The sequence below is a fragment of the Leuresthes tenuis genome, unplaced genomic scaffold (genome assembly GCF_036924035.1).
Source record: "Leuresthes tenuis unplaced genomic scaffold, fLeuTen1.0.hap1 SCAF_18, whole genome shotgun sequence".
Taxonomy (NCBI): Eukaryota; Metazoa; Chordata; class Actinopteri; order Atheriniformes; family Atherinopsidae; genus Leuresthes; species Leuresthes tenuis.
The window spans coordinates 21,205,861-21,231,545 of NW_027325372.1; the positions used below are offsets into that span (position 1 = coordinate 21,205,861).

General features: G+C 40.8%; 2 protein-coding genes across 5 annotated transcripts in view; one reads left to right on the forward strand and one right to left on the reverse strand.

Annotated features, from left to right (window-relative positions):
- Positions 1 to 6,566, forward strand: part of LOC140274783 (solute carrier family 66 member 2) — a 32,798-nt gene extending 26,232 nt beyond the window's left edge. For all 4 annotated transcript variants that reach the window (XM_072370143.1, XM_072370146.1, XM_072370147.1 and 1 more), the window contains one exon: positions 3,318 to 6,566. In XM_072370143.1, coding sequence (XP_072226244.1) covers positions 3,318 to 3,528 — 211 coding nt within the window. In that variant the 3' untranslated portion in view covers positions 3,529 to 6,566. The remainder of the gene's footprint in view (positions 1 to 3,317) is intronic.
- Positions 6,567 to 10,585: 4,019 nt separating this feature from the next.
- kcng2 (potassium voltage-gated channel, subfamily G, member 2) overlaps positions 10,586 to 25,685 on the reverse strand; it is a 35,118-nt gene continuing 20,018 nt past the window's right edge. The window contains exon 3 of the mRNA XM_072370980.1: positions 10,586 to 14,689. Coding sequence (XP_072227081.1) covers positions 13,859 to 14,689 — 831 coding nt within the window. The 3' untranslated portion in view covers positions 10,586 to 13,858. The remainder of the gene's footprint in view (positions 14,690 to 25,685) is intronic.

A 25,685-nucleotide genomic window follows, 5' to 3' on the forward strand; every position in this document is an offset into this window, starting at 1 on the left:
TAGGAGTAAAAGTTCAGCGGAAAGTGATGCGTTTAATGCACTCTGGGTCCAGACACATACGGTCTCAGTATTAATTAATTATCCTGGCTGAAACTGTCTTCTCTAATTTCCATTCTTAATACCCTGAAACGGGCCATACTGCCTTTTTGTCATACATCAGAAGTCATATGATAATAAGAAATTAAATGCAGGAGTAATCCATCAACCTTTGGATGTTAGTTGACGGCGCAAAGCGCTGCAGTTTTATAGTCGAGGCTAATAAATAGTTTTTGTTCCTCATTTTCTTTTCTTAAACATGCCTGGGTGGAGCTTACCTCATCCTTGCGTTATTTCCACAATGCTCCTGCTACCAGGTGTAGAAACACTGTGGTTCTTCTCCCTCTCCTTTACTTCAGCCCAGAGCTCAGCATGTTCTCCTCCACCACATCCCCCTTCTGAAGGTGACAAATAAGTAGCCAGACATGTTTGCACCCCGTTTGCCCAACCTTCTCTGAGTTAAGGAAGCGGCAGAGGAATTGATCAAACTCAAATCCTGTCTCTCTCGTCATCACCCGCAGGCACACATCATCATAACTGAGACAGCAGACACAGAGGATCGGAGGGTGGGAGGACAGAGGTGGAGGGTTTCTTTCCACAGAGCTAACAAGCTACTTACTGAGAGGGAAGAGTGGGAGGGAGGGAGGTGGAAGGAAAAAGCTAACAGGTGTAAAGGTATTGAAAGGACGGAGGGGGCAGAAGGATGAAGAATGGATGTGGAAAAAGGCAGACTTGCTGTAAAGAGTGGGCTTTGATGAAAGGCGAACGGAAGGGTCTCTCCAGCAGCAAGGAGCTGGAAAGAAGTATGAAGGGCGTACATGGAGAATAGCTAGAGTCTCAAAAATTGGTCTTCCGAATGAAAAGGTTTAAGGTCATGTTGGGGGGACATGAATAATGGAAGAGGAGATTTGACTGCAAATCTTTGTTCCAGCGGGGCTAAAACACAGACAGACAGCTGGGGTTACAGACACCAGATTACCTTTCATCCATCCTTTCCATCTGTTAACATGCTTATAGAAAAGCTTTCTATAATATTTTTTTTTAGAATTTCAAACCCCTCGACGTGTTTATTTGACCTTGTTTGCTTAGAAGGTGGGCGAGTGTCGCATCAAAAATCAGTTACGAGTTCAAAAGCACCAAAATGCCTTGAAAAAGTGTTCACCCCGAATGAATGTTATGAAAATTAACAGTTTTTTGCGCTGTTCGTATCATTTTAGCAACACAACTTGTCACCCACTTTGAAGCTGCCAAATATTTTTAGCTGTGACGCAAAGAAATAAGACCCCCAAAAAGTTTTTTTTTTTTTCTGTTGCTGTACAGTGATATTTAACTGCAGCATGATTCTGCCACCACCGTGCTTCACTGTGAGGATGGTGTTTTTGGGATGTTTAGGTTGCTACCGTACGCTGTGTTTTCCTTGAGGGACAATATGTTCAGTTAGGGCTGGATAAAACACAGACACGCCCATCTATTACCACGGAACACAGTTTGAGCCCCCATCATAGAGTAGAACTGCACGTGGTGGACAACAGTGGACCTGACAGGAGGCACAGAAGCAAAGGGGAGACTGAGACTCAGAGTGTTATCCTCCAACCTTTTGAGGTAGTTATTTATTTTTCCATTTTTTTCCATGACCCAAATGGTTTATTTTGCTAGTGAACGGTGAATCTTTGATGATGAGAACTCTAAAGCATCGAAGTAGCAGTTATGTTCCATCAAAATAAGATTAACCCTAATATTTAAAGAAAACTCTTTCGAGTGTCTGTTTTGATAAAGATAAATAAGGAAATCCCTCTAAACTGTCTAGTTTAGACTAGTTTTTTTTTTTTTAGACCAGCTGAGCCAGTATGAAATGATGAGTAACTGCAGGTCTTTCCAGAACAATTCATGAAGCTGTTATTTGGTGGAAAGTACCCTCAGTTATGTTTCGCTTTTTTCTTTTTTCATTCTTTCTGTTGTTTTTTTTTAAATTCTAAGTAAGGTAAGGTTTTTACTGCAATGGGAAGCAACACTGGCCTGGAATTTGGGGGGGGGGTCAGGCAGTTGTTTCAACCTTCAGTCAGGATGAGCATTAATAGGGAGATTGGAGGTGTCGGGCCCTGTCTGAATCAACTCTGCAGGTGACATCGATTCAAGAATCACACTGTGCACCTGCTCCACAGTAATCACCTTGCAAGCACATTGCAATTTAAGGCAAGTCTGAGTTCTTACAAGCAGGTGAGAATCAAGACAAAGAGCCTAATCGGCCTCAATCAGGAGCTGCACTTCAGGCCAGACGGCAGGCTGGAGTTACTGAGTGGACACAATTTGGCCAATCAAGTACACATCAAGTTGAAGTTAGTTGAAAGGCGGTTTCTGCCACTGCTAACCAGGTTTCCTACAGACTCGCACAGATCTCTTTATACCTGAACAAAAAAAATCTCTAAGTTTGGGGATAAACTAAGCCTTTAAATTCAGAGCAGCACTCTGCTCAGTTTTAGAAAAAATCTCCTGCAAAGCTCCTTTCAAAAAGCACCGACCCGCCACACCGACACGCTCGAGTGAAAGAGTTTTAGATGCCCCTGCGTGTGCTCGTTGAGAGCAGGTCGCTTTAAGAACCAAGTCTGAGGAGTCCTGTGTGTACGACGGGCTTCTGGCTCAGTCCTTTTCTTTTGTCAGCAAAGATTAAGTTTTTGAGCTACAATAATGAATTTTAATTTCAGTTTAGTAGCTTCTGTCATGAACAACTGTAGAAAGTACCTATAACCCAAAAGAAGTCTTAAATGACTTGGGATGATGTCCTCACAACTACGCCCAGTTCTCCTTCTTCTTTTCCTATTTGTGGAGCAAGTAAAAAGTTTTTCATTTTAACCCCAGGGCTTGGTTCTTCTTCTACACTTCTCCTCAACTTCCTCTCTGGTTAGACTTTGTTTTCCAGCCCATTAGTTGAGTTCATTGTGGTGCCAAAAGCCAGTGAGCGAAGATGAAGACTATGCTTGAAGAGATTCTGTCCTTTCGAATCACACGAGGCACTTATATTTTACTGTGAGAATCACACACTTCGTATGGACAGCTTGGTGTGTACAGGAAGCGTCCTTGTGAGTTTAATAGTTAGAAATGTCCCACAGTCGCACAAGATGCCAGGCTGGGAGCAAGCCAGCCCTCTGAGAGAAATCATTATTTCATGGTTTTACGGTGTCTAATTTGCTACTTTCCTGAGCTAGAATAACGTAATTCTCACATATGTTCTGAACGGCGTGCATTCTCTTTACACTCTACCTTTCCCTGTTCTTTCCCTCCAGTATCAAGATGGTGTTGATGTGGACCAGTGGCGACACCTTTAAAACGGGCTACTTCCTGCTCACGCAGGCGCCCGTGCAGTTTTGGACATGCGGCCTGCTGCAGGTCTTTGTGGACATCGCCATCCTGTTCCAGGTTTACTACTACAGCCGCTACCCACAGAAGCCGGTGTCCCACACAGTCTCCCACACCACCAGTGCCAAAGCCCTCTGAGAGTGTACGGAGAGTCTCTGATAACACTCCAGAGGGAATGTATAAACATACATGAGTGCCAGAGCAACTCGAGATGATGCAGGCTGTACACACTCGCCCATTACTACACATTCAACACATTGGTGTCGGCAGCCATACTGGAGGGACACTTGTTACACACAAAATCGACTTTTTGGTTTTATTTATTATCCTACTTACTTGTTCTCAATGCGGTGAAATGCATGCATCTTGGAATGCAGACTGCTCGAGAAACATACCCTTCAATCAGCCTGCGCATGTGTATATTATGCACATACATTAGATAAACTGTACGTGTACACGCTGACATCTGTGCTCAAGAGTGTGGACCAGTTTTTGTCATCCACACATGCTGATGAATGTTGCATGGGCCCTCTGCCTTAAATCACACACATCTAAACATGGGTTGTTGCGTTATCAGCAATATCTATTTATACACACACACATATACACATGTTATGCATACATGTGTGTGTGTGTGTGTGTGTGTTTAAAATAACAAATTAGTCACACAATCTTTATATGAAACACTTCTGAATGTAGAGAATGGCATTTCTTGTAATGTTAACTCAACAAAATGGAGTTATGCTGGTCAGTGTTTAGACAGTTGGTCATGTGCTAGGACTCAAACCAATAAAAACCAAGAGGAAATCGAAAGGAAAAAACAAAACCGGTCAAAAACAGATATGGTCTTAAAACATGCAGACATAAGAAAATCAAGCTTTGCTAGACGATGCTATAGTTTTTGTACTAAAGCTATTGATGACTTTTATTTGTGTAACTGTTGTTTTCATGCCACCTGTGAAGAAAGGAAAAGCCACAAGCCTTGCTTCACCTGAGGGTCTCCGTATGCTCCATGACGGCGTAGGAGTGGTCCCTGCTGAGTTGTGCAGTCACTGAGTTCTTGTTAAAGCACAACACATGCTAGTTGCGTAGGTTTCTAGTTAGAGCTATTCTCTGCACAGCCGATTTCATCATTTAGGTGTGGGGCAAGCTTTCGAATATGAGCTGCTAACTCCAAAAGGAAATTGGGTTTGCATTCATTCTTAACAACTTTTTTTAGGATGGAGACAGCATTTATACCCCAGCAGCCTGAGGGAATTGATTTAGCAGGTTACACAGCCTGTCATTGATTAGAGCTTCATGCTGCATTCAGCAGAAATGGCAGGATATTGTTAGTCTTACCTGAGCGGGTTCATGAATTATTCTATAGGTTATGGCCCCATATTATACATCATTCCTGAAAAACCAGCTTACATGATAAATACAGGTTCTCTGATTTGTTGTGCTTGCACATATAAAGTTAATTTAACTACTTAACTGTCCAAATGTTAATGTTAATAACTAAAAAAAAGGCCTACAGACAACAAGTTATTTTTTTTTCTTAGTTTGCAAAATTAAAAATAAGGTTTTGAGTTTTGAGATCCATCAATGTCGTAAGAATGATCAGAGACTGATGTGAATTCTTCGCATTCAAGCGCTTTACGCTGGTAAAGAAAAAAGCCACTGACACCTACAAACAGCTTGCTGTTAAGTACAATGGGAAAGTGTTTAATTGGCATTCAGTCCTATGTCATTGGACTGCAGTAGTCGTGGTGATTGATCAGCCTCAGCTCCCACGGGCATCGGTGGGAACACAACACCTGGGTGCACACGCTAATTTCCACTGAAGGTGCTATTGTCTTTACAGAAACACTTGTTGTTGCTGTCAAACTGACAGCAACAACCCGAAGGCAAAAAAAGACGAGACTGATTGATTTTTGTCCGACTAGCCGGCAGCTCATTCTCAGTCGTGCTGTGTTGGGCTTACATCCACCGTTAAGTCAAAAAATTATAAGCGAGTGATTATCTCAGTCATGCCGATCAGAAACTGTGGTCTAACGTACCCCATAGGAAACACTGTTATGCCTTCCCTTCATCATGTCGTGGTCATGGGCTTGTCCCCTATGACTAAGTAGTAGTTACTGGACCGATTTAAACGTAAACATGTTACAACATGCAATGGGAAAGAATTCAATTGGCTTGTTTTTAGCAGGTGTGTCCCCATTTAGGAAATGTTTCAAAATATTACATTTAGTGTAAAAATGGCATCAGTTACTCATAAATAGCACAATATGTATATAAAGATGGATGACACATTTCCATTCTTCCCCTGTATCACAGAGACTATAATATGATAACATATGCACTGCCGTCTTGCATAGCGCAGTAGTGACCAAGGTAGGAGACGAGATACCTGACCACTCCTTCCTGACTAAAATATAAGCTAGCGCCCTTTTGAATTGTAGCTAGCTCAGAGACAACCTTTGTGGCTTTATGGAGCTGGTGTTGGCACTCGCTGTACCCTGCTGGTTAAAAGAGTTTCTATATAAATAACCACAATAAATGTTATGTAGTAGCTGCTTGTTGTCTAGCTAGCTCGCTAGCTAAATATTAGCTTATTTCTCCCCCTGGATATGTTATTAGCATGCAAACTATATAATTAACCTTGGTAATTAAGTTAGCTTAAAGTTCCCAAGCTCTAGTGCAGTATAATACAATTTTGTGGTTTGGAACAACCAGAAATCAAACAACAATGCATACTGGCACATTAGGACTATTCAGAGCAGACTTTTTCTGAATTAAAAATTATTAGAATAATCAGAAAAGCTATCAGAAAATAAAGTTTTTTTTCTTTCTCCACAAGTGTGGCTCATGTTTCGTCCGCTAACACTGAAGGGAGTGGGATCTATTGGCATATTGTCGATGTCATTTGAAGGATTGTGTTGTCCATCTTTATATTTACATATTACACGGCGAATGAACATGCTTCAGTCAGGTTGTAGATCTGTGGTTTCATGCTGTCATTCCTCTCAGCAATATTAACATTATGCACAGAATGTGCATAGTAATTGCTAAAATCCAGCACCGCGGCAACATTTCTGAGAATGAAGTGGTTGATATAATATAGAGAAATGAGGACAAAAGGTCAAAATGTAATGAACTGGAATTTTTAAATAAAAGAGATGAACATCGTTGACCATCACTTCTCAAAATGCTCAGTAAAAATATATGTTTACTTGTGTCATATTGACAGTGGATGGCACGGAGTGACCAGTGTTTATATTTATTTCAAATCCAATGACACCCTTTAATACCCGCATACATGACTCCACATCTCTTTGTCTTGTTCTGGGCAGGTAGTACTTTTGTATTTTTTTTCTTAGTTTTTTAAAACAGTTTGCTGTTTAGAGGAAGATGAAGCTGAATAACACAGTGTAGATTCTTCTTTGTTGTTCTTTTATAATTTTTCTCTGGGGTGAGGAGGAATGCCAAACCAGGACGTGTACAACTGTCAGGCATTCAGTGAACTGTGCACCAGAGCCGAGCTGATTCTGTCCTCCTCTTGGAAGACTCAAGAAACGGAAACTTCCTTTTTTGTTCCACAGGGACAGTGCAGATAGTTTACTAGGAACATTTCTGGAAGCTCTTAAACATTTTTTTGGAGGCTCAAAAAGACATGGGGTGCATGTCTAGTGTTTACATCCATTAGCCACTGTGTATATTTTATTATCCTTTTTTTTGTATTCTCTTAAAATAGCAATGAAAATAAGTGTACACCTTTAATCAGATGGTCAGAAACATTTACCAGGATATTATTCAGAATCAAATTGACCTAGGAGTCCTGTTCTTTAGACTGTTTAACTCAACAAATCTTATTTATCTTGTTATTACTTCATTTTCTATGTATTGTTTTGTTCATTTATTTTATCTTGTGAAGGTGTGTTTCTATTGAAAGCTTTTTATTTCCTCTTCTGTGGAACCTTTACCTACTTATGCACCAAAAATCAGTACTTGTGTTGTTTCTTCTTTTTTTTCCCCCCATACTATGTTAAATTCATTGCTTGACTGTCAGTCAGCTTCTTTAACTCATCATCGCTCCAGGCTGTAAAAATCTCACATGGTATTTTTGCCAAATAAAGAGGACACTGGAGACTCAGGCGTCTTTTTTTTTTTTTTTTTTTTTCCTTCTTTTGATGGAGATGTTCATGTCAGACATCCACCGTTGCTCCCGTCAGCAGTGCAGTTCTGGCAGTCATCAATTGTCAGAGGAAGAATCAGCCCACCGGCTGTGGTCCTTCTTTGGGCTTATGCCATCGGCAGCAATGATAAGCACATAAATTGTAATGTGCTGGTCTTTTACATGAAGCCCTCCACTGGTGCAGAGAGGAGGCAGTAAGCAGATCACCAAACAACAAGGGCTAAGAAGATAGATTTACTAAAATGCTGTATCAGATTCAAAATTTTAAATGTTTAAACTTAATATATGATTTGAACTCGCGATTTCATATACAGCACCCTGAAAATAAAACTTACTGTGCTCTGGGATTGTATATGTGCATAAGTAAGTGTGTAATAAATACTGAAAAATGTCGAGGCCTGACTTTTACAACTCCTGTAGCGCTTTGTGTTGTATCATTAAAAATTTCTTTACACAAACGCAAGAGTCTGTTAGGTTGCATATGCTGCAAATATTGCAGAAGATGAAGATGCAAGATTGAAGAAGATGCATGCAGGCTTTGTGTGGATATCTGTGAAACTTATTTTTGTGAACCTTTTCCACTTTATTTGAGGTGTGCATGTACTTTCTGTACATTCTGTTATTGCCCATGTTGGTACTTGTCTTCCGGAACTATAATAACTATGCAATCGTGGTGCTCGCAGTTGTCTGTGTTTATATCCAGAAGTCCGTATAGTCCATATAGGGTTATGCAGAAATGTGAAAAAGAAACTATACCATCTTTCACTTACAAGGTTTTAGACGTCAAGACATAGTAAGGAAAATCATCTGGTCTTCTACAGGTCTTAAAGTTAAGTAAATACAACCTAAAATGAACAACAACACATGGCATTTTTTTGTTTTGTCATTTATCCAACATAAACTGAACCCAAATGCAGCCACAGGACACCTCGCAGTCATTGAGTCCACCATGAACTCCTCTGTATGCCAAAGTATTCTAGAGTCAAATGTGAGTCCATCTGACAGCTAAAGCTTGGCTGAAACTGGGTCATCAGCAGGACAATGATCCCAAACACAGCAGCAAATCTACAACAGAATGTCTGAAGAAGAAAAGAATCAAGGTGTTGTGTAATTAAGGTAGTCTTCATTACTTACTTTGGTCATTTAATGTCACAACCAGGACTGGACCAGGCCTGCAAAGGAAACATTTAGTTGGTTGCCTAAACAATGCTTTTTAACTGTAGCTAATGGTGCTTGATAAATTTGATGCGACTATGCCAGATGATAACTGAAATATGTGTGTGCATGTTGAAGTCACTCACCTGTGTCTCCTCTGTTCGGGCGAAAAGAATCCCTGTGCTCACTGTGCTATATTTAAAGTTTCCGGGTCGTACCATGAACTGATTGGTGTAGGGGGGAGCGCACCAGAATCAGTGCATGGGAGGTATTTTATAGATTTGGGAATATTGTTTAGAACCAGTAGAAGATGTAGCTGATTGAGTGTATAGTAGAGGGTAAATGTATTTTTAAAGTTTTGTCTGTTGTTATTAAGTGGATATGTAATGGGAGGGGCAGAATTCCCTAGGATCTTGGTTGGTAGCGGCAGAATAGTACTTAAGGCTGCCAGTTGCGCGGCTGTTGCCACTCTGCTCCTAGTCCCTCGTGTGTGTCTGTATGTTTACTTATTGTTGGTGAAAAAACACCTGGTTGGTTTCACACAAGCCTCTTACATTTCGAGTTCAGCCGCTACATGGCTATGCTACATGGTCCAGTGCAGACCTCAATCTGATAGAAATCATGTGGAGAGATCTTAAGAGAGCTGCACATAAATAAATGTAAATAAAACCTCAGATGTTTATCATTAGAGTTGAAAGATGGTGTACTTTATTTTTCAGCAAACTGCGATTGTGTGAAATTAAACTACTGTCCGCAAGAGGTTATATTAAAACTATTTAGCCACAAAAGTAAAACTACCAGTCTGAAAGTGTGGTGTTCCTGGTCTGGTGTCCTGAGGCATCCAGTTCTTGATCAGATTAAGATCTGTAATCATCACACTTTCATCTGCATGAATACCAGCTTCAGCTGCTTTGAATATAGAAGTACAGCACATACTCTTCTGACAGTTTGAGAGCACAGTTTGTATAATAATTCTTTAAATCAAAGCTCTCTCTACACTAAGCCATGTTCATTATGATCTCTATTTCATTTTTCCCAAATCACCTCAAATCCATTTTAATTGGGTTTCTTTTCAAACAGCTCATGGAAACAGTATTTTCATTAAAACCTGAAAAAGAGCTTTTCAAGCTCTTTTTGAAGATTTAGTTGATCCAGTACCTGCGATTCAGTCAGCAGGCTAAACATGTTATTAGAACCTTTATGGCAAATTAAATGTGTCTAAACCTACTTTGCACTCTTTAGCACACTTTGATGGTCCCAATATCATGACAACGATTTGGGGAAGTGTTTTTTTGTGTTACTTTAAAGTTGAAAGAAATAAAGTCAGAGAAAATAAAGTGCCGCATTTGGAATTATTTGAGGAAATTCTGTAAAACTGTGCGAACTATTTGCAATACTTAAAGATAGTCTTAGAGCAAGGCACTTTCCCCCAATTCTTTTTTTTTTTTTAATGATTGTTCCCCCAATCATAAAAAGTTTTTGAAGCTTTTATACTAAAGAGTGTTTATTAAAATATCTAGTTTGTGTCACGTTTAAATAGTCACATATATAGTGATTTGAAACCTTTATCAATGAAAATGTTTTATGTGTAAATTGAGTGCCTTCTTAGCATAAACTAGTTAATTCATTATTATCCATATAAATTGCTAATAATAGCTAAACCGGTCAGTGAGCACAACAATCAGCAAATCCTGGTCTGACTTCCAACTGCAGCACGATCAACTCGTATATAATGTCATTTTCAGCTCTGAGTTCTGATTTCGTTGCAAATGGAACGCAGCATGAGCCTTCACTGTAGTTTCTCTTATTCAAATTGACACGGCCGCTCTTGTTAAAATAAAAAAAGGTAATTAATGCCATCCAGAGAGTAAAAAAAAAGTTTTACTGTCAGTCATGTTACAATATAGCACAGATGTAATACAAACCTTGTACTAATCATGGGCAGAGAAACAACCCTTTTGGGAACAGGAATATTTTCACAAAGCCATTGAAAAATGTTAAAGTGGACAACAAGTGTGAAAGGTTCAGATTTTCTGAGTTTACTCTTCAAATTTGAACGACATCTTCTGTTCAGGAACAATACTAACAAAGTACAACTAACATGTTTTAATTATTCCTGATGGTGATGCGTAGCTAACTTCTCCTCAATTCTCTAAGCACAAAGCTAGCTAGCTGCTCTGGAATTTTAAACCAATGTGAATTTGTTTTTTTTTGTTTTTTTAAAGACTTTATTGTTTAGTTAACAGATATGTTTTAAGCATAATAATTTTGCACATAAAACAATACTGTGGCATTCAGATATGGCTTTTTAGCTAGTAACATAGATAATGGATATTAGCTTTGTTGAAGATCCCATTGTTAGCTAAGTGTGATATTATAAGATGTGAAAGTTAGATTTCATGCTTGGTGATCTCAATAAAGAGCTGATTATCATTTGCTACAATGTAAGATTTTTTTAAGCCTGCAAGTGGTGTGAATTTGGCAACTCTTGACCACTATGGTAAAACAGCTCCTTTTAAAAAGGAACTCACAGCAGAGGAAAGGAAATGGGACGGGATGTCACACTGCAGCGTATTCTGTGAAATGCATCGTGTAGTGTTTATTTCTGCCTATTCTTCATCCATGGTAGAAGTGAGGTGTACATGGCTGATTTGCCCTGTACTAGGTCAATATTCATATTTTGTTTTATTTAGATACATAATTATGTTATGATGTTGTGTGAAAAGGTGAGGCAGCACTTTACATGCTCATCATGAAAAACAAACAGGACATTTACTATGGTCCTCCCATGTGGAGAAAACACAAAAGAATTGCTCACTTGTGAAACCATGTGGAAAGAGTGGTTGGCATTAGTCTTGAATTGCATTTAATACAAAGTTAAAACATTATTTCCTCTGTTTATCTTTCAATAACCTACAGGATTTTACTAAATCTGTGATCCATCACAGCTTTCATTTGGAGCTCTCCTCCATGTAGCCTCACAGAGATGCTGATCTGAGAGCTGCATCGATCTATATATCTGTAGATATAGATAGTTTCTGTGCAACGTCACTACAGAAGTGTGAATGCAATTATAGGGTAGAAAAAAGCAGTGAACTTGGTTTGTTTGGCAGGAATCAAGCTTCTAAATAGAGCTGACAAGCAACAAACTTTACCGGTTGCCTATGAAGATGAATGCTCAAAATTCCAAGAGGATTATAGCTCGTTGCCAAAAAGCAGTAGAAGATTGTGGATTCAGGCCAGAAAAAGAGCAGAATGAGGTCCCACTAGTCCCGAAGGCAGAAAAGTGTCTGCAGTGCTCACTTCATGTCTCAAACTGCAAAACTCTGATCCAGTTTCAGAGGACTCCTCTATCAAAACTACACGGAGAATATAAACATGAGGATTTGTCTGCATGCAGATTTTTTTTGTAAAAACAAGAATCTACAAACGATGGAAATGTGTCCATTGTAGTTTCCGTAGCTGAGCTCGGCCAGACTGGAAAACCAATGCTAAAGACACTGAGACTGTTTTGACAGGTTTGACTCTACATACATATGTGTGAACGTCTGTGTGAGCACAGTTTGTCAGCACAGAGATTGGTAACTCCTGTAGCCATCCATCTGAACAATGTGAATAAACAGATTTGTATCATCTGAACCAATTGACTGAATAGGCAACAACACCAAAGTCTTGTGTAGATCTATGCTGCAACTTGTAAGTTCCATCCTCTCCAAATATCAGAGTCCAGCTTCCCTTTACAAGTTTTTTCTTTTTCAAATTGATATTTTTTGCATTAGATTTAAATTCCCTCTCTCTAGCTACCTTTGCCTCCAAGATGGCGACCACAACCCAGAATACAATGCACATTAATGTTGGTGCCCTTTCTATAGTATAAACTGTGTCACCAAAAAGGATTGAATGCTATTTAAACTCTGAATTTGAGTACGGTGGGGGTATTGAGTGGTTATGCATGTACATTTAGTCTGAGCTGATATTTTAATGAGTTTATCTAAAGGCTAGAATTTTCTGTGGAGGAAGTCAAGAAAAGCAGAAGCAACTCGGGACAGCTAGAATGATTATAATTGTCTTTTGGATAATGTTCACTACCTGTATTTCATGTGGTGTAAGACAGAAATGGAAGTAGCCAACTTAACCACCTGCAAATGTTTTTGTTCAATTTTTTAAAGAGGGTAAAAAACACCCTCCAGCACTTCTAAAGCTCACTAATTAGCACATAATAATCTCATTTGTTTAATCTGTACACAGCCTGAAATTTAAAAATACCAAATTGTGGTTTGTGCGCTTGATGATTTGGTTGAAGTGACCTCATTAAGTCCTGACCTCAGCATGAGTGTGTAACCAGTGGGGAGTGATTTATGTACAGATTAAACAAGACTGAAAGTGTTAATTAGTAAGTTTTAAATGTCATCTTAAGCTGACTACCTCACTTTCCCATCTTTATTTCAAGCTGTAGCTTCATTTTAGCACAGTGTGAAACGAGTACATCTCAGCACAAAAAAGGGAGATTTCTTTGTATGAAACAAAACTCCCAAAAGTCTGTAAAGCCCTTTGACACTTGAATTCGTTTGATGTCCCTATTATGAGGGTGAAATAAATGCACAGAGATCATCATGTGCATGCATGACACTTGTGTACCGTTGGCCTCGACTGCAATAAGTGGTTTAGCATGGAAAAGAAAAAGAACGTGAATGAGATTCTGTTCCTTTTCAGTGATATAAGGTGACAACTTAGCAAACACCTTTATTTAAGACTTGAACCGAGCACATGATGAGCAGTAACTATTAGGTCAGGGTTAAGGTATTAAAGTTTGTTTTCACAAGCTTATCTGTGACTCAGTCAGTGAGAGTAAGGTGACAGTTGGCTTTCTACCTCTCTTTACTTAAGGTGTTTAATCATGAATATTACACTGTTACACGGTTCAAAGTAAAAATTGTGTCTGTGTGTGTGGAGAGGAGGGGGGGGGTGAACTCAGATGCACTCTGATGCACAGACGCTTTGCTTGATCAAAGCAAAGACGCCAAACATCCAGAGAAGAAAATCTCCTCTCTGTTCACAGTCCCGCGGCTTGTCATCTTTGAAGTCATCTTTGGACTCCCAGCCTGCCACATGAACACAGACAGACAGACAGAGCAGCTAAGTCTGCATGGACGCTCTAATCTCAGCAGCCCTTTGTGCAGCCATAGACTTTCGCCGCTGCACTGCTGCCGCCGCCGCCGCCTCAGTGATGCCATGGTAACTGTCCGTCTCCTGAGAGTCCTCGCTGTTCTGTGACTTGGTGCTGTCCTGTGAGTCTGGCTTCTGCCTCAGTGCCCGGCTCTGCTCCTCCTTTAGCTCCACATAGGAGCGAGAGAAGGTGTGAAAGATGGATGTAACGGGGAAGGCCATGAGGAGGATGCCACTCAGGATGCTGCTAAGCGCCACCACCTGGCCGGGGATGCTTCTGGGAACCATGTCACCGTAGCCGACTGTGGTCATGGAGATGACCGCCCACCAGTAGCTACCAGGGATGCTGGTGAATTCCTGCTTGGCACCCATTTCGCTCTCAGCGAGGAACACCAGTGGTGAGAAAAGTGCCATGGCCACACACAGGAACAGCAGCAACAGTCCGAACTCACGTGTACACCTCCTCACTGTCAGGCCGAGTGTCTGCAAGCCTAAGGAGTGGCGAGCCAGCCTCATGACGTAAAAGATCCGTAAAGCCCGGAGAACTCTGAGGACTAACCCCACCTTCTCCAGGTAGTTGTTCCCCGATCCCGTGGGTTTCTCTCCCACTGACAGAGAGTCCACGATGAGGGTGATGTAGTAGGGCAGAATGGCCACCACGTCGATGACGTTCAGAGGCGTACGCAGGAACATACACTTGCTCTGAGTCTGAATGAAGCGCAGCAGGAACTCCAGGGAGAACCAGGCGACGCAGACCGTCTCCAGAACAAAGATGTTAAAGCACCTCTGGGAGCACTCACCCTGCAGAGAGAGAAAAAAGAGCAGATGAAGAGAGATATGGAGGTTCAAGTGAGATACGTGAGATAAAAAGAGAACAATGCATGAAGTTTATAATCCCTGACAAAAAAAGATGGAATTATCACTGTTAAAGGGTGTTCATTTGGTTTTAATTGCAGCAGTCATTGTCTTATAAAACTATTGTAATTATTGGTATTTTTCACATGATTGGGCCATGATTTGGGCTTGTCCCGCAGCCACAGGACCTGGACACCTTGCAGTCCACCATGAACTCCTCTGGATACCAAAGTATTCTAGAGTCAAATGTGAGTCCATCTGTCTGACAGCTGAAGCTCGGCTGAAACTGGCTCATCAACAGGGCAATGATCCCAAAACACAGCAGCGAATATACAACAGAATGTCTGGAAAAGGAAACGAAAACGGAATCAACAATTATCCAGTCCAAGGTTTAATGCAGATGGATCAGAGTTTGTGACCAAACTGTAAGAAACTGACAGAATGAAATGGGATTAAGAAAAGTCAAACAAAAGTATGGTTCCAGTGGGCAAAAGAGATACAGACGTGGACTGTGGATGATTAAATAAAAGTCATATTCATTAGAGAATATGCTGGAGCTTTTGTTTGCAGAAAAAACATTTCCGCAATCATTGAAAATATGGTGTTGATGTCAGGTGAAGGACCAGAGGAGATGACACCTCTATGCTAAATGTACACCTGGACTTTATAAGAATTTTCAACTCTTTTCTCCTTCCATCAGTCAAAAGGAAGTTTCTCAGGTCATTTTCTCTGGATGATAATGCATCTTGCTACAGAACAAGAAGCATTCAAACTTTTTTGAATGCTCCTTGTTCTTTGTTTTTTGAGGAAAGACATTTGAACACAATGACAGAACCAGCAAACAGTCAAGAAATCAATCCGATTGGACATTTCTGCTGGAAGTTTAGAAAAAAGTCCATGACTAGGCTTCAACCTGCAAAGCTGATCTGCCAACTGCTACACAAGAAAGTTGGAAATTGATTGATGATGACTTTTTTTTATTAGTGAAGTCCACAAAATCCACGTGCAACAATGTACCAACAGTGAGTTTTTGTGGTTCATGATTCGGTACTTTTCTGTCTACTTGATTTAAAAAATAATCACAATTCTGAATCCTTGACAATTACCAACTTTTTTATTTATAGTTTTTGAGGGTTTTGAAAGTTTCACAAAGCCAGAAGCTGTTAAATAAAATAGTTTTGTCTCATATTTACGACTTGTGAAACAAAATGAAGAAGGGGGGGGGGTGTTAGAAGGTTTTTTCCAAGCCTGTTGTTTTATTCTCAATTTCATTCAGTGACGGAAAAAGATCATGGTGTTAGATCTCACAACAAAGGCGATTCTGTTCTCTCACAGAACAAAACACAATGGAGACGACACTGAAAGATTCATGAGATGTAAAGCAAAGACTTTGATTCCCTGGTCTGATAAAACCCCACGGAGTCATACATCAAACCTTGAGGGGTCGAGAGGTAGGAGCTGCAAGAGGCACAACATGTGCAGATGTTCAAAATTAACTGAGAAACGAGGCTCGGCAGTGGATTGTCATGCTTTTATATCCTCTTTATTTTCAGACGCCTGAAACCGAGTCCATCAATATTTGAAAATATAAGAGATGATTTGGTTATTAAGTCAAAGTTTTCCCCAGTAATTCACTTAAAAAAAAAAGTAAAGTGTTGAGAATGGCCAAAAATGTTCTTTGCGTCGCAGTATTTTCAGGAGGTAATTATATGTGGATTGATTGAAAATCTGCAGAACCAATTAAAACCTTTAAACTCTCTGTCCCTGCAGACTGTCCGGCGGCTCAGATGAAGTCCTGTGAAAACACGTGATGATGTGTGAACGTGCACAAGTGCAAATATGTGAGCAAACCACTTTTTCTTTGTATTTGCTCAGTCAGCCTCATGCATTTCAAAGAGCTTATGCTCAGTTTTGCATATTGCATGTTCTTTGCCCCGGGAGACTTCGAACTTGCTAAACCCATTAAGGAAAACAGAAATGACTGACTGGCAAAGCTGGGGCTGCAGGTTCTCAAAACTGCTCGAGTGAGAGCTCGCAGACAGAATCAGAGTAAACAGTAATCACGGTGAATTTGCACCGGCCATTCTGTCAGACTGTGTGTAGCTTGTGGTTCCTGTGCTGGCAGTGTCGGCTCAACACGTCTTTACTAACAGGGGAAGCTCGTATGTTTGGACAGATTGCAATCGGAAATCATTCCATCTGACAGATGAAGGTCGTTATTTAGAAGTTATTTAGACGTTGGGTCATGTCGTGTCTCTCACCAGCTTTTGGAAAAAAATAACAGAAGTATGTAGCACTATTGCGTGAATGTTCATACATTCAAATTATAGTGCCCCTTATCAACTAAACACAAACCAACTGATCTAGTTTGTAATCTTGAATCATACGAATTGATAACAGAATTGAAATCTGAATTGCTTTCAGTTATAAAAGAGGAACTGCAACTAACTGTGGAATTCAGCTTTAATATTAAATAATATAAGAATTTTCATATTGAATACATGAATAGAGTTTAGTTCTTTTCTGGAGTGTTATTTGGTCTAATGCTAATATTCTATCTATTTATTCAGCAGCAACAGAAACAGCGTTCCACAGATCTCCAGCTGGCCACAGCTCAGCAGCACATTTTGCTTTTTATTCTGTTTCCTGTTTAATATTGATGGAGTTTTTGTCCAAATGTTTACATCCTCCATCTGTGCAGCCCTGGCAGGTTTCACCTCTTACCCTTTTTCCACCTGTAGTAGTGTCATCATGTATTGCATCAATCTTGTGTTCATATACTGAATTTAATGTACTCCAGAAGACCTCAAAGATACTCCATTTTTTTTACCCCTGACTGCCTTTACATTTGTTCCGCTGCTTCACAGCAAACAACTGACGCTTACTAACAGGTAGTTCACTCAACTAAAGAAACAACAAAAATGTACAAAGGGTACATTATCGATTGTTTTATCATATTAGCAAGAGAAAGATCTTGTGTTTCCTCTGTGAAATAGTAGATAGAGGTTGGTTCACTGGGAAGGCTACACATATGTAGAAATGAATCTTTATATAAGTTCAATAAAGAAGATCTGTTCCCTCGTGTCTGCCCTCATTCCCTGGTGTTTTGGCTTTTCATCATGCAAGGCTTTGTCACTTCTGTTTTCCCACGCTGTCAAACTCTGCGACTGTGGTTCAGTCGCCTTCAGTGCTCCTTTTTGAGCATATCATTCTGATCCCTGTTATTTAAAACTTTCACCCTGACATCTGCAGAGTTTCATCAGGAGTATCTGCTGCCTCCCGTCTCTGCTAATCGACCAACAGTGTTTAGACTCCAGGGGGTACCCTATCTCAATCATATCACTAGTGCACAGAGATGATACATTGGAGTCTAATTGCCGAACAAAAAGGTTTTAAATTAATCTTTTGTTCTATCTTTCCATTTGATCTGCCCTTATTTTGTGCTCTGCTCTTGGCACTTGATCACCACTGTAGGTAAAGGCCGTTAGGGAAGAATGTACTACCAACTGCACCCAAACAGGGGGTAAATTACATCAGAAATCCCCACTGATGTTCCACTGCAGGTGTCACCCCTTCAGGACACCCGAGAATTTCTGTATACAACAGTCCATGGCTTGCTGTAGATAATCATAGAGAACGATCTGTGCTCAGAGTGGCTGAGTGAAAAATTTAAACAGGGATCCGAAGTATTGGCCACTAACTTGATCGGGTACGAAAAAGTTCTCTTAAGCTGCTTTCACAGCTGGCGTCAGGGGTTGCAGACTTGGATGCAGGATGTATCTGTCAGAGTAAAGCCCTGCCGTTACTGTTACTGATGATGAGGAGCAGACGCAGCTAAGAAGGTGTGGGTTCATAATATCCTCAGAGCAAGACAGGAGTTCTGAGACGTTAGCCTCATACAGGAGCTGCACCTGTGCAGTGACCGCTTCCTGGTGTAGTACAAACTGAGTTGGGAGATATCTGACACCCTATTGGGTTGCACTGAGACTCAAACATGAGATCCAACTTTAGGCAGCCGGTCACTTTAACATCTGGCAGTTTATCTGGGATAGGAGATTTTTTGGGGGGATCTGCTTGGTTCCATCCAATTGGAAGCATCAGCCAGGCTGAACTTATTTTAGCTTCAGTGGAGAGCACCAGACAGCGCGTTCACCGAGCTGGGTGCAGGGAAGATCTGTTTTCCCTTCTTGCAACGCATAAACACGAATGAGTTGGGAAGCAGAGCAGAGCTGGCGTGGAGCCTCCATGTGCAAATCAACAGTGAAGCGAAGGTGGAGCACATACAATAAACAGTGTTTTTGGAGACTAATGATATTTACACCCTGAAGTTGTAAAACCGTTCCCAACTGTTAGAGAGAAGGGGCTAGTATTGGCCTTTTCTTTGATTTTCACACTCATGATGTAGCATCAGTCTGCGGGCCCCTCTAACTATCTGTCAACTGGCGATTCTTGCCGGTTTATTTCTCCAGAATTCCTGTCAATTGTACATTGCCTTTACTTAGTTTCCTGAGTTGTTGTTTTTCCCTGGATTTTGCCCAAAGGCTTTGCTGAGTTTCTGTTACTTTCCTATTTTTGTATCTGCAGTTCTCTTTCTGCTGTTTTCGTGTTGGTGAGAGCGCAGAGGAGTGAAATACTCGTGCAGAGATGCACAGAAATATCCCTGAAATCCTTCACAGATGCGTGTTATGGGTAACCACGGGCTGCAGAGACGGAGCAGCTGAGGCAGAGGCTTTTAAATGTCTGACCTGATGATGAAAAGTGACCAGAATGACTGTAAGTGAGTCTGACAGCAGAATAAATGCTTGGCACTTCCAGCACTTACATAGTGATATTTCTTTTTAAAGCATGCACCAAATTTCATGGCAAACCATCAAGTAGATATTGATGCAGAGATCCCCAAAGTAATTGAAATCTCATCATTCCACTGAGAACATATGCGTCATATATGAGAGCAGTTCATCCAATAGTTATGAAGAGCTTGATTTGAAACAAAAAAAAGCAACTTAATGGTGGCACATTAGAAATCATCTGAGAATGTTCCTCCTCTGAGTATCATGACACAAAGGAGGCTTGTGCTCATCCCCGGACCATGATACCAAAACATGCAGCTCATTGTGTTATCCTCTGTTAGTCAGAGTCACCCCAGGAAGTAACCACTGGCTTAAGGCCACAGCTGATTCAAAAGGAACAGTAGGGAGCCGGAAAAGGGCCTCAGCACAGCTCCATGTTCTCTGGCCAGCTGGCCAGCCCAGGGTTTGGCTAAAAACTCTAAATCTTAAATGTGAAATAATCTTGGAATTCTGGGGTTAGGAGCAGATTATCAGCTTTCTGAGGGGACATCCTGCCAAAGTGAAGCCTAAATTCCAAAACAGAAACCATCTTTGTTCATATTCTGTCTATTCAGAGACATCTGGATGCGTTACAAAAGCAAAAACCCTTTTACAAAGTCTTTATTATAACAGTAATACAGTCAGTACATTACATGCTTCTCTTCTACACGGTGATAGACTTGAGCACCATCAGGAGTGGGAGCTTTTTGACTAACTTGTTAAAAAAAACATCATCCACTGCGACTCAAACTCATTCTTCATCTCTGTTAAGAGCCCATTTTTAAGTCGCCGTCTTCCTGTGGCAAAGCTCGATGTGCTGTTCCAGGAAGATGATTCAAATTTGAGATCCACCCTCTAACCACATGCTGCCATTTCACATCCAAAGTAAAAAGGAGTCTGACGCCAAAACAAATACATGTGCTGCTGTCCAAGGAACTCACTCATTCTCACATGCTCCCCAGTATGTTTCACACATCCTCCGTCATTCCGTGTCCACGAGGGAATCTGTCTGTTTATGACACGAATGCAGCTGATACCATGCCTTCCCTTTGAATTCGACCAGCGTATTTGTGTTGTTCTCTGTCAGAAGCTTTCTGGCTGAGTGCATCCCCCCATCCCCACCCATCCACCGCCATGCTGAGCAGCCTCTGAAGTACGCAGATGCACCGCAGAGGATCAAATTAAAGGCACGCAATTATCTGTCTCAGCGATCAAGGACTCTGACCCTGTCACAGCTGAAGACAAGCATGTAAAGCAAACAATGAAGGGAGCGGCGACTCATCTCTGGTCTGTACAGATAAGTTGGAGGGGGTCTGACTTCAGGCTGGCTCTGGTTGCGTCACACTCAGGTTTTTTTAACGGATCTTTTCACCGATCTCATTTGTTCTCCCCACTGATCTTTGCTGTTTTCTGTGTGTTTGTTCTCCCACTCTGACTCAGTTTCCACTTTTTCCTGTCTTGATAAGATTCTTCAACAAACACAAGACTATCATTTGGTGTAACACCATTAATGAATGTGAGCCTCATTTAGACCACTTCTTTCGTTCACTACAATAAGCTCATGACCACAGTAGAGGGTTAGAATGTAGACTGACTGGCAAAAGTAACAAAGTAACGCTTCACCCTCGGGTTAACCCCCCCCCCTCTCCACACAGTCCAGTAAAACACCTACGCCGCTACACACCAATCTGGCTCTTTGTTTCACACTCTGTTTTACCCTCACTCATGAGCAAAATCCCGAGATACTCTGTAAGAAAACTTGCATAGCCTGGTTGGATGTGAAAAGCATTTGTAGTTGTTCCAAACTGCCACAAAGGAGACAGGAGTAAAAATCTAACCATCTTTGAGAGGAATGCAATATAATCCCAAGAATAAAAAAAGGGAGCTTGGGAGTTCACATGCCTCCTGTTACAAGTTCAACTCCTAGATATCTGTTCTGCCCGTGTCTCGCAGTCCACAGAAAGAAACTTATACCCACACAGAAGCAATAAGTCTATTTCACTCTGCCACAAAGGGGAGATTTTAGCCTTGTAACAAGCGTGTTTGAGCTGAGAGACTTCTGTTCAGTGCAAATAGTCCAAGGCTTTTCAGCAGCAAGAAGACAGAACTGTATCCCACCTGCTGAAGTGAAATAAAACCAGTAAAGTCATAATAACTCACTTAAGGCAGATGATATATATTTTTTTTCCTATCAGAAAAATAACCTCACTAAGCACCAACTGTTCCTTGGTTGGCGGGAAACAAGGCAAAGAAGAATGTCTTCACCGCATACTTTTGGCAAATCGTTGCTTCCATCCAGCCACAGATCTTATGCTTTCAGACCAAAAAACAAAGTAACCTGTGTGGACCCAAGTAAGAGCTAATTCTACATTTTGTTTCAGGGAATGTGAAATGTAGGCATGCGCAAGTTTTAGTGCCTGGAATGTTCAATAATCACAGATTTGGAGCCTGCTACGTTCTGTGCTGTGTACCACTGGTGCTGTAACGCTTTCCGGTGAGAGCTCACCTTAGTCTTGCTGTCTAAAGAGGGAAACCAAAACCAGAAAACAAAAGTAACACAGAATTAAAAGAAACTGGATACAGGGATGTGAGAAAAAAAACTTAACAGTCAAAAGCTGATTTCAAGCTCAGATCTCATGATTCAAAGGCCTGTCCAAAGGCCTTAAAGTCACCTCCCCGCCAACCTTTTCATGGCGACCTCATGGTGACCAGTTTCCATGGACATTTAGGTCGAGCTAGACTTACAACTCAGCTCGGTCATTTAACTGGAATGCTGTCCTTGTCCCTGTATAGAAGCACTGGAGTGACTGACTGAGGTATGTCCGGCTCTGCTAAGATAGACTGCGATATGCTCACTTTAAGCTTGTCAGTACTACTGGGTGTGCTAGTCCAACTTGATTAAGTGCAAGTTCAGTCAAACTAACATGTTTACATAAGTCCAGCTTTAGTCAGACAAATATAATTAGCTGATATATTTCTGATGCCATGTAAACATACTAAGACTGTCAGGACATGAATGCTGTATGTTTATATCGTTGCACACATAATTCTGTTTTCTATGGACCACTTGCAGTTTAGTTGAACTAGAATGAATGTATTGATTTGCCTATTGTTAGCCCCACCTGACAGCCTGATTATGGCGTAACTACACTGTCAGTGCATGCTGGGATTGGCCCTGAGTGCAATCATTATCAGTGCTTATTTAACCTGCCACATCTCACCTGCAACATTAGCCTCTTGCCTGTCTTCAGCATGATATGACTCTGCCGGCTGTGAATATTTTTTTGTCCTCGCCTCCCACAATCTTAGAACAACTTTCATTCAGCATGAAATGAGTGACACTGAGCAACGGGGGTTGAGATTATTGCCAGTAAGCAAGGAGCCTAAGAAAGTAGAGACAGAATCTGAGGAGCAAGACTGTACAGAGACAACAGCCTGAGGGAGAAAAGGGAGCAGACAGAAGTCATTTTATGCAAACTATTACAAATTGATAAATGTTCCCCTGAGCTAATAGCCCTCTAACCTGCTGTGTGTCACACAATTTCATGCAATGACCAAATAATAACACCTTATCAGTCATTACTCTCCTCATCCCTACAAGCCAGGCTGTCATATTCCACAGTGTGCATCGTTTCCTCAGTACGTAACGCTGGAGATTCATTTCTTTTTCAGTAGCCTGAAAACACTGCTGTAACTCACACACGACCGGTTTTTATGTTCTTTCCTTGGCAAAAATACTTTTACATTTATTCTGATATTCAAATGATTTCAGCTCACTCTTCCAGCTGCAGAAATTATACACATACTCATGTTATTAGAGTATATACACACAATCTAATAGCCAATAATACACATTTAAACACCCAAATGCAGCTATAATACTGTCAGCTACAGCTAATAGCTTGTAGTGAGTTCTTGCACTTCTGGACACATGAACGCTATGTTCCACCAATGAAAGGACTGTGTCTTTGCACTCTATATGCACTTACACTGTTATTTATAACTGGTTCTCTGGTGCTTTGACAAGCCAGGTTCTTCACTGGGGGCTCATTACATTTTCATCTCATCTAGCCAAACCTTACGTACTGATGACGATCAAATGTGTGCTTTCACTCTCTTTCCCCTTGCTTAAGATACGCCACCATAACTGTAGGACAGAAAGTGCAGGAAAAGAAGACAGTCTGAGTAAATCAGTATAAGCGGGCCTGGTTTTAGTTCTTTGTTTTTTACAAATTTGAAGGGATTTAATTCAAATGTGATTTAGCTGCTTTTTGTTCCAAATGTATCTAATACAACTGCCTTTTTTTGTATTCATTAACTTTCATGACCAGGGCTAAAAATTAAATTAAGACTGGCTTCAAAAACATATTTCATGAAATTTTTTACTTGAGCAGAACATTTGAACATGTGATGAAAGCTGTGGCCAGGGACTCATAATCATCAGCCTTTCAGTCAAGACCCTTGATCTTCTCCAGACAACAAAGTGCTTTATTTGTGGATGAAATGCCAAATGGCACATAAGACCACTTCAACTGAAAATGCGCATCAGTGCAAGTGCTTCTATGGTAACGAGAGAAGCATTTTGACAATACTTAGCAAAGTCAATGGCATTCCCTGCTCGTGAGCTGAGAGGCTGTTCAGCTGAGTGTGCTTGTACCTCCGCAGGGACTAGTAATTAGAACATGCACAGCTGGAGCCTTCCTGTAGCAGTAACTAACCAAAGGGCAGGACAACTATATTATTCAATTTCTTTTTCTTGGTTTTTATCGGTTTCCGAGTTATCCTGAATTCAAATAACAACGGCTGTCAGCAGCCTGTTGAGGCATTAATTTAAATTTCCATTGGTGTTTCTTTTATTGATGGAAACTTGATATTTCCAACAGGTTGCACTCTCATAGTTACAGTTCATCTGCGACTTTCTCCTCTCCAGTCAGGTTGCATTAAAGTAGCAGTGCATTACTGGTGTAAAGGCCATAAACTCATGGAAATATTCTAACGCATCGTTTTTCTCACCAGATTTTAGCATCTAAGGAAAATTCTCGGACTTTTAAGTCCGAGCCTTATTCTGGGTGGAATACTGGATGGGCAAAATAGGCAGGTACTGAGTGAGAACGCCTTTACAGGCAACATCTGCAATGTCGCATACTGGAGCTATTAAATATATCATATTTGCTCAAAAAAGACTGGGATTCAATTATTAATATATGATAAGAGACGTGGGATTTCTAAATCTGCATTCTTTGAGAGCCACCGGGCCCACAGAGAGGAGGAAGTGGAGCAGATGAGACTTTCTGCCACTTCTAACTTTCTCATAGAGGGATGATTGCGCATGAAATCAGCACAGATGTTTTCTTAAAGTGAGTGGTGGTTTGATCAGATGACACCGTGCTTAAAACATTCATGACCTCTAGGACTGCACACACTCTTAATAGGCTGCTATTCATTCTCAATTTTAGAGTTGTTTTGCAACCATTTATCAGTTGAAGGATGCCTGTGTTGTTGTACATGGTGGCTGACGATTACCCTGCTGCTTATCAGCTGAGTCTGGCAGGGGTTGGGTCAGACTTGTTGGATGTTTCTTCTTCTTTTGTGGAGCACCAGGACAGTTCTCCTGACAGCCTTTAAATCGGAATACTACTGGTTGAAGCCTGCCTTGTTTTCATTTTTGTCATAGCTTATGAACCAGTTTGTGACACTACCTTACTGCTCAAAATAATCAAGCGTCTAAGACACACTCATTTTTACAGTCTGGTAGTTAATATTTTGAACTTAAACTGGCTGATCAGCTGCAGGACCAGACACCGTGCATGCAATCACACAGATCAGCATGGACGTTCTTCAGTTGAGAAAGTAATGACAAAGTAAACAACCGTCTGATGAGAAGGTGATGCAGGGTAAAAATCACTGTATGTCTTCGCTTGAACTGCTCAGAATTTTGTAAGATTGGAGTTGAGAAGCTGTCGACTTCCTCCCCGATTCTTTAAACTCTGAGCATTATGATTGCTGTCTGCTGCAGGTATGACTCTGACAGTCTGACTGCTCTTATAAGCCTCACATAACCCCACTTAAAAAATTAAAAAGAAAAGAATCACTTTAATTGTACATCTAAGAAG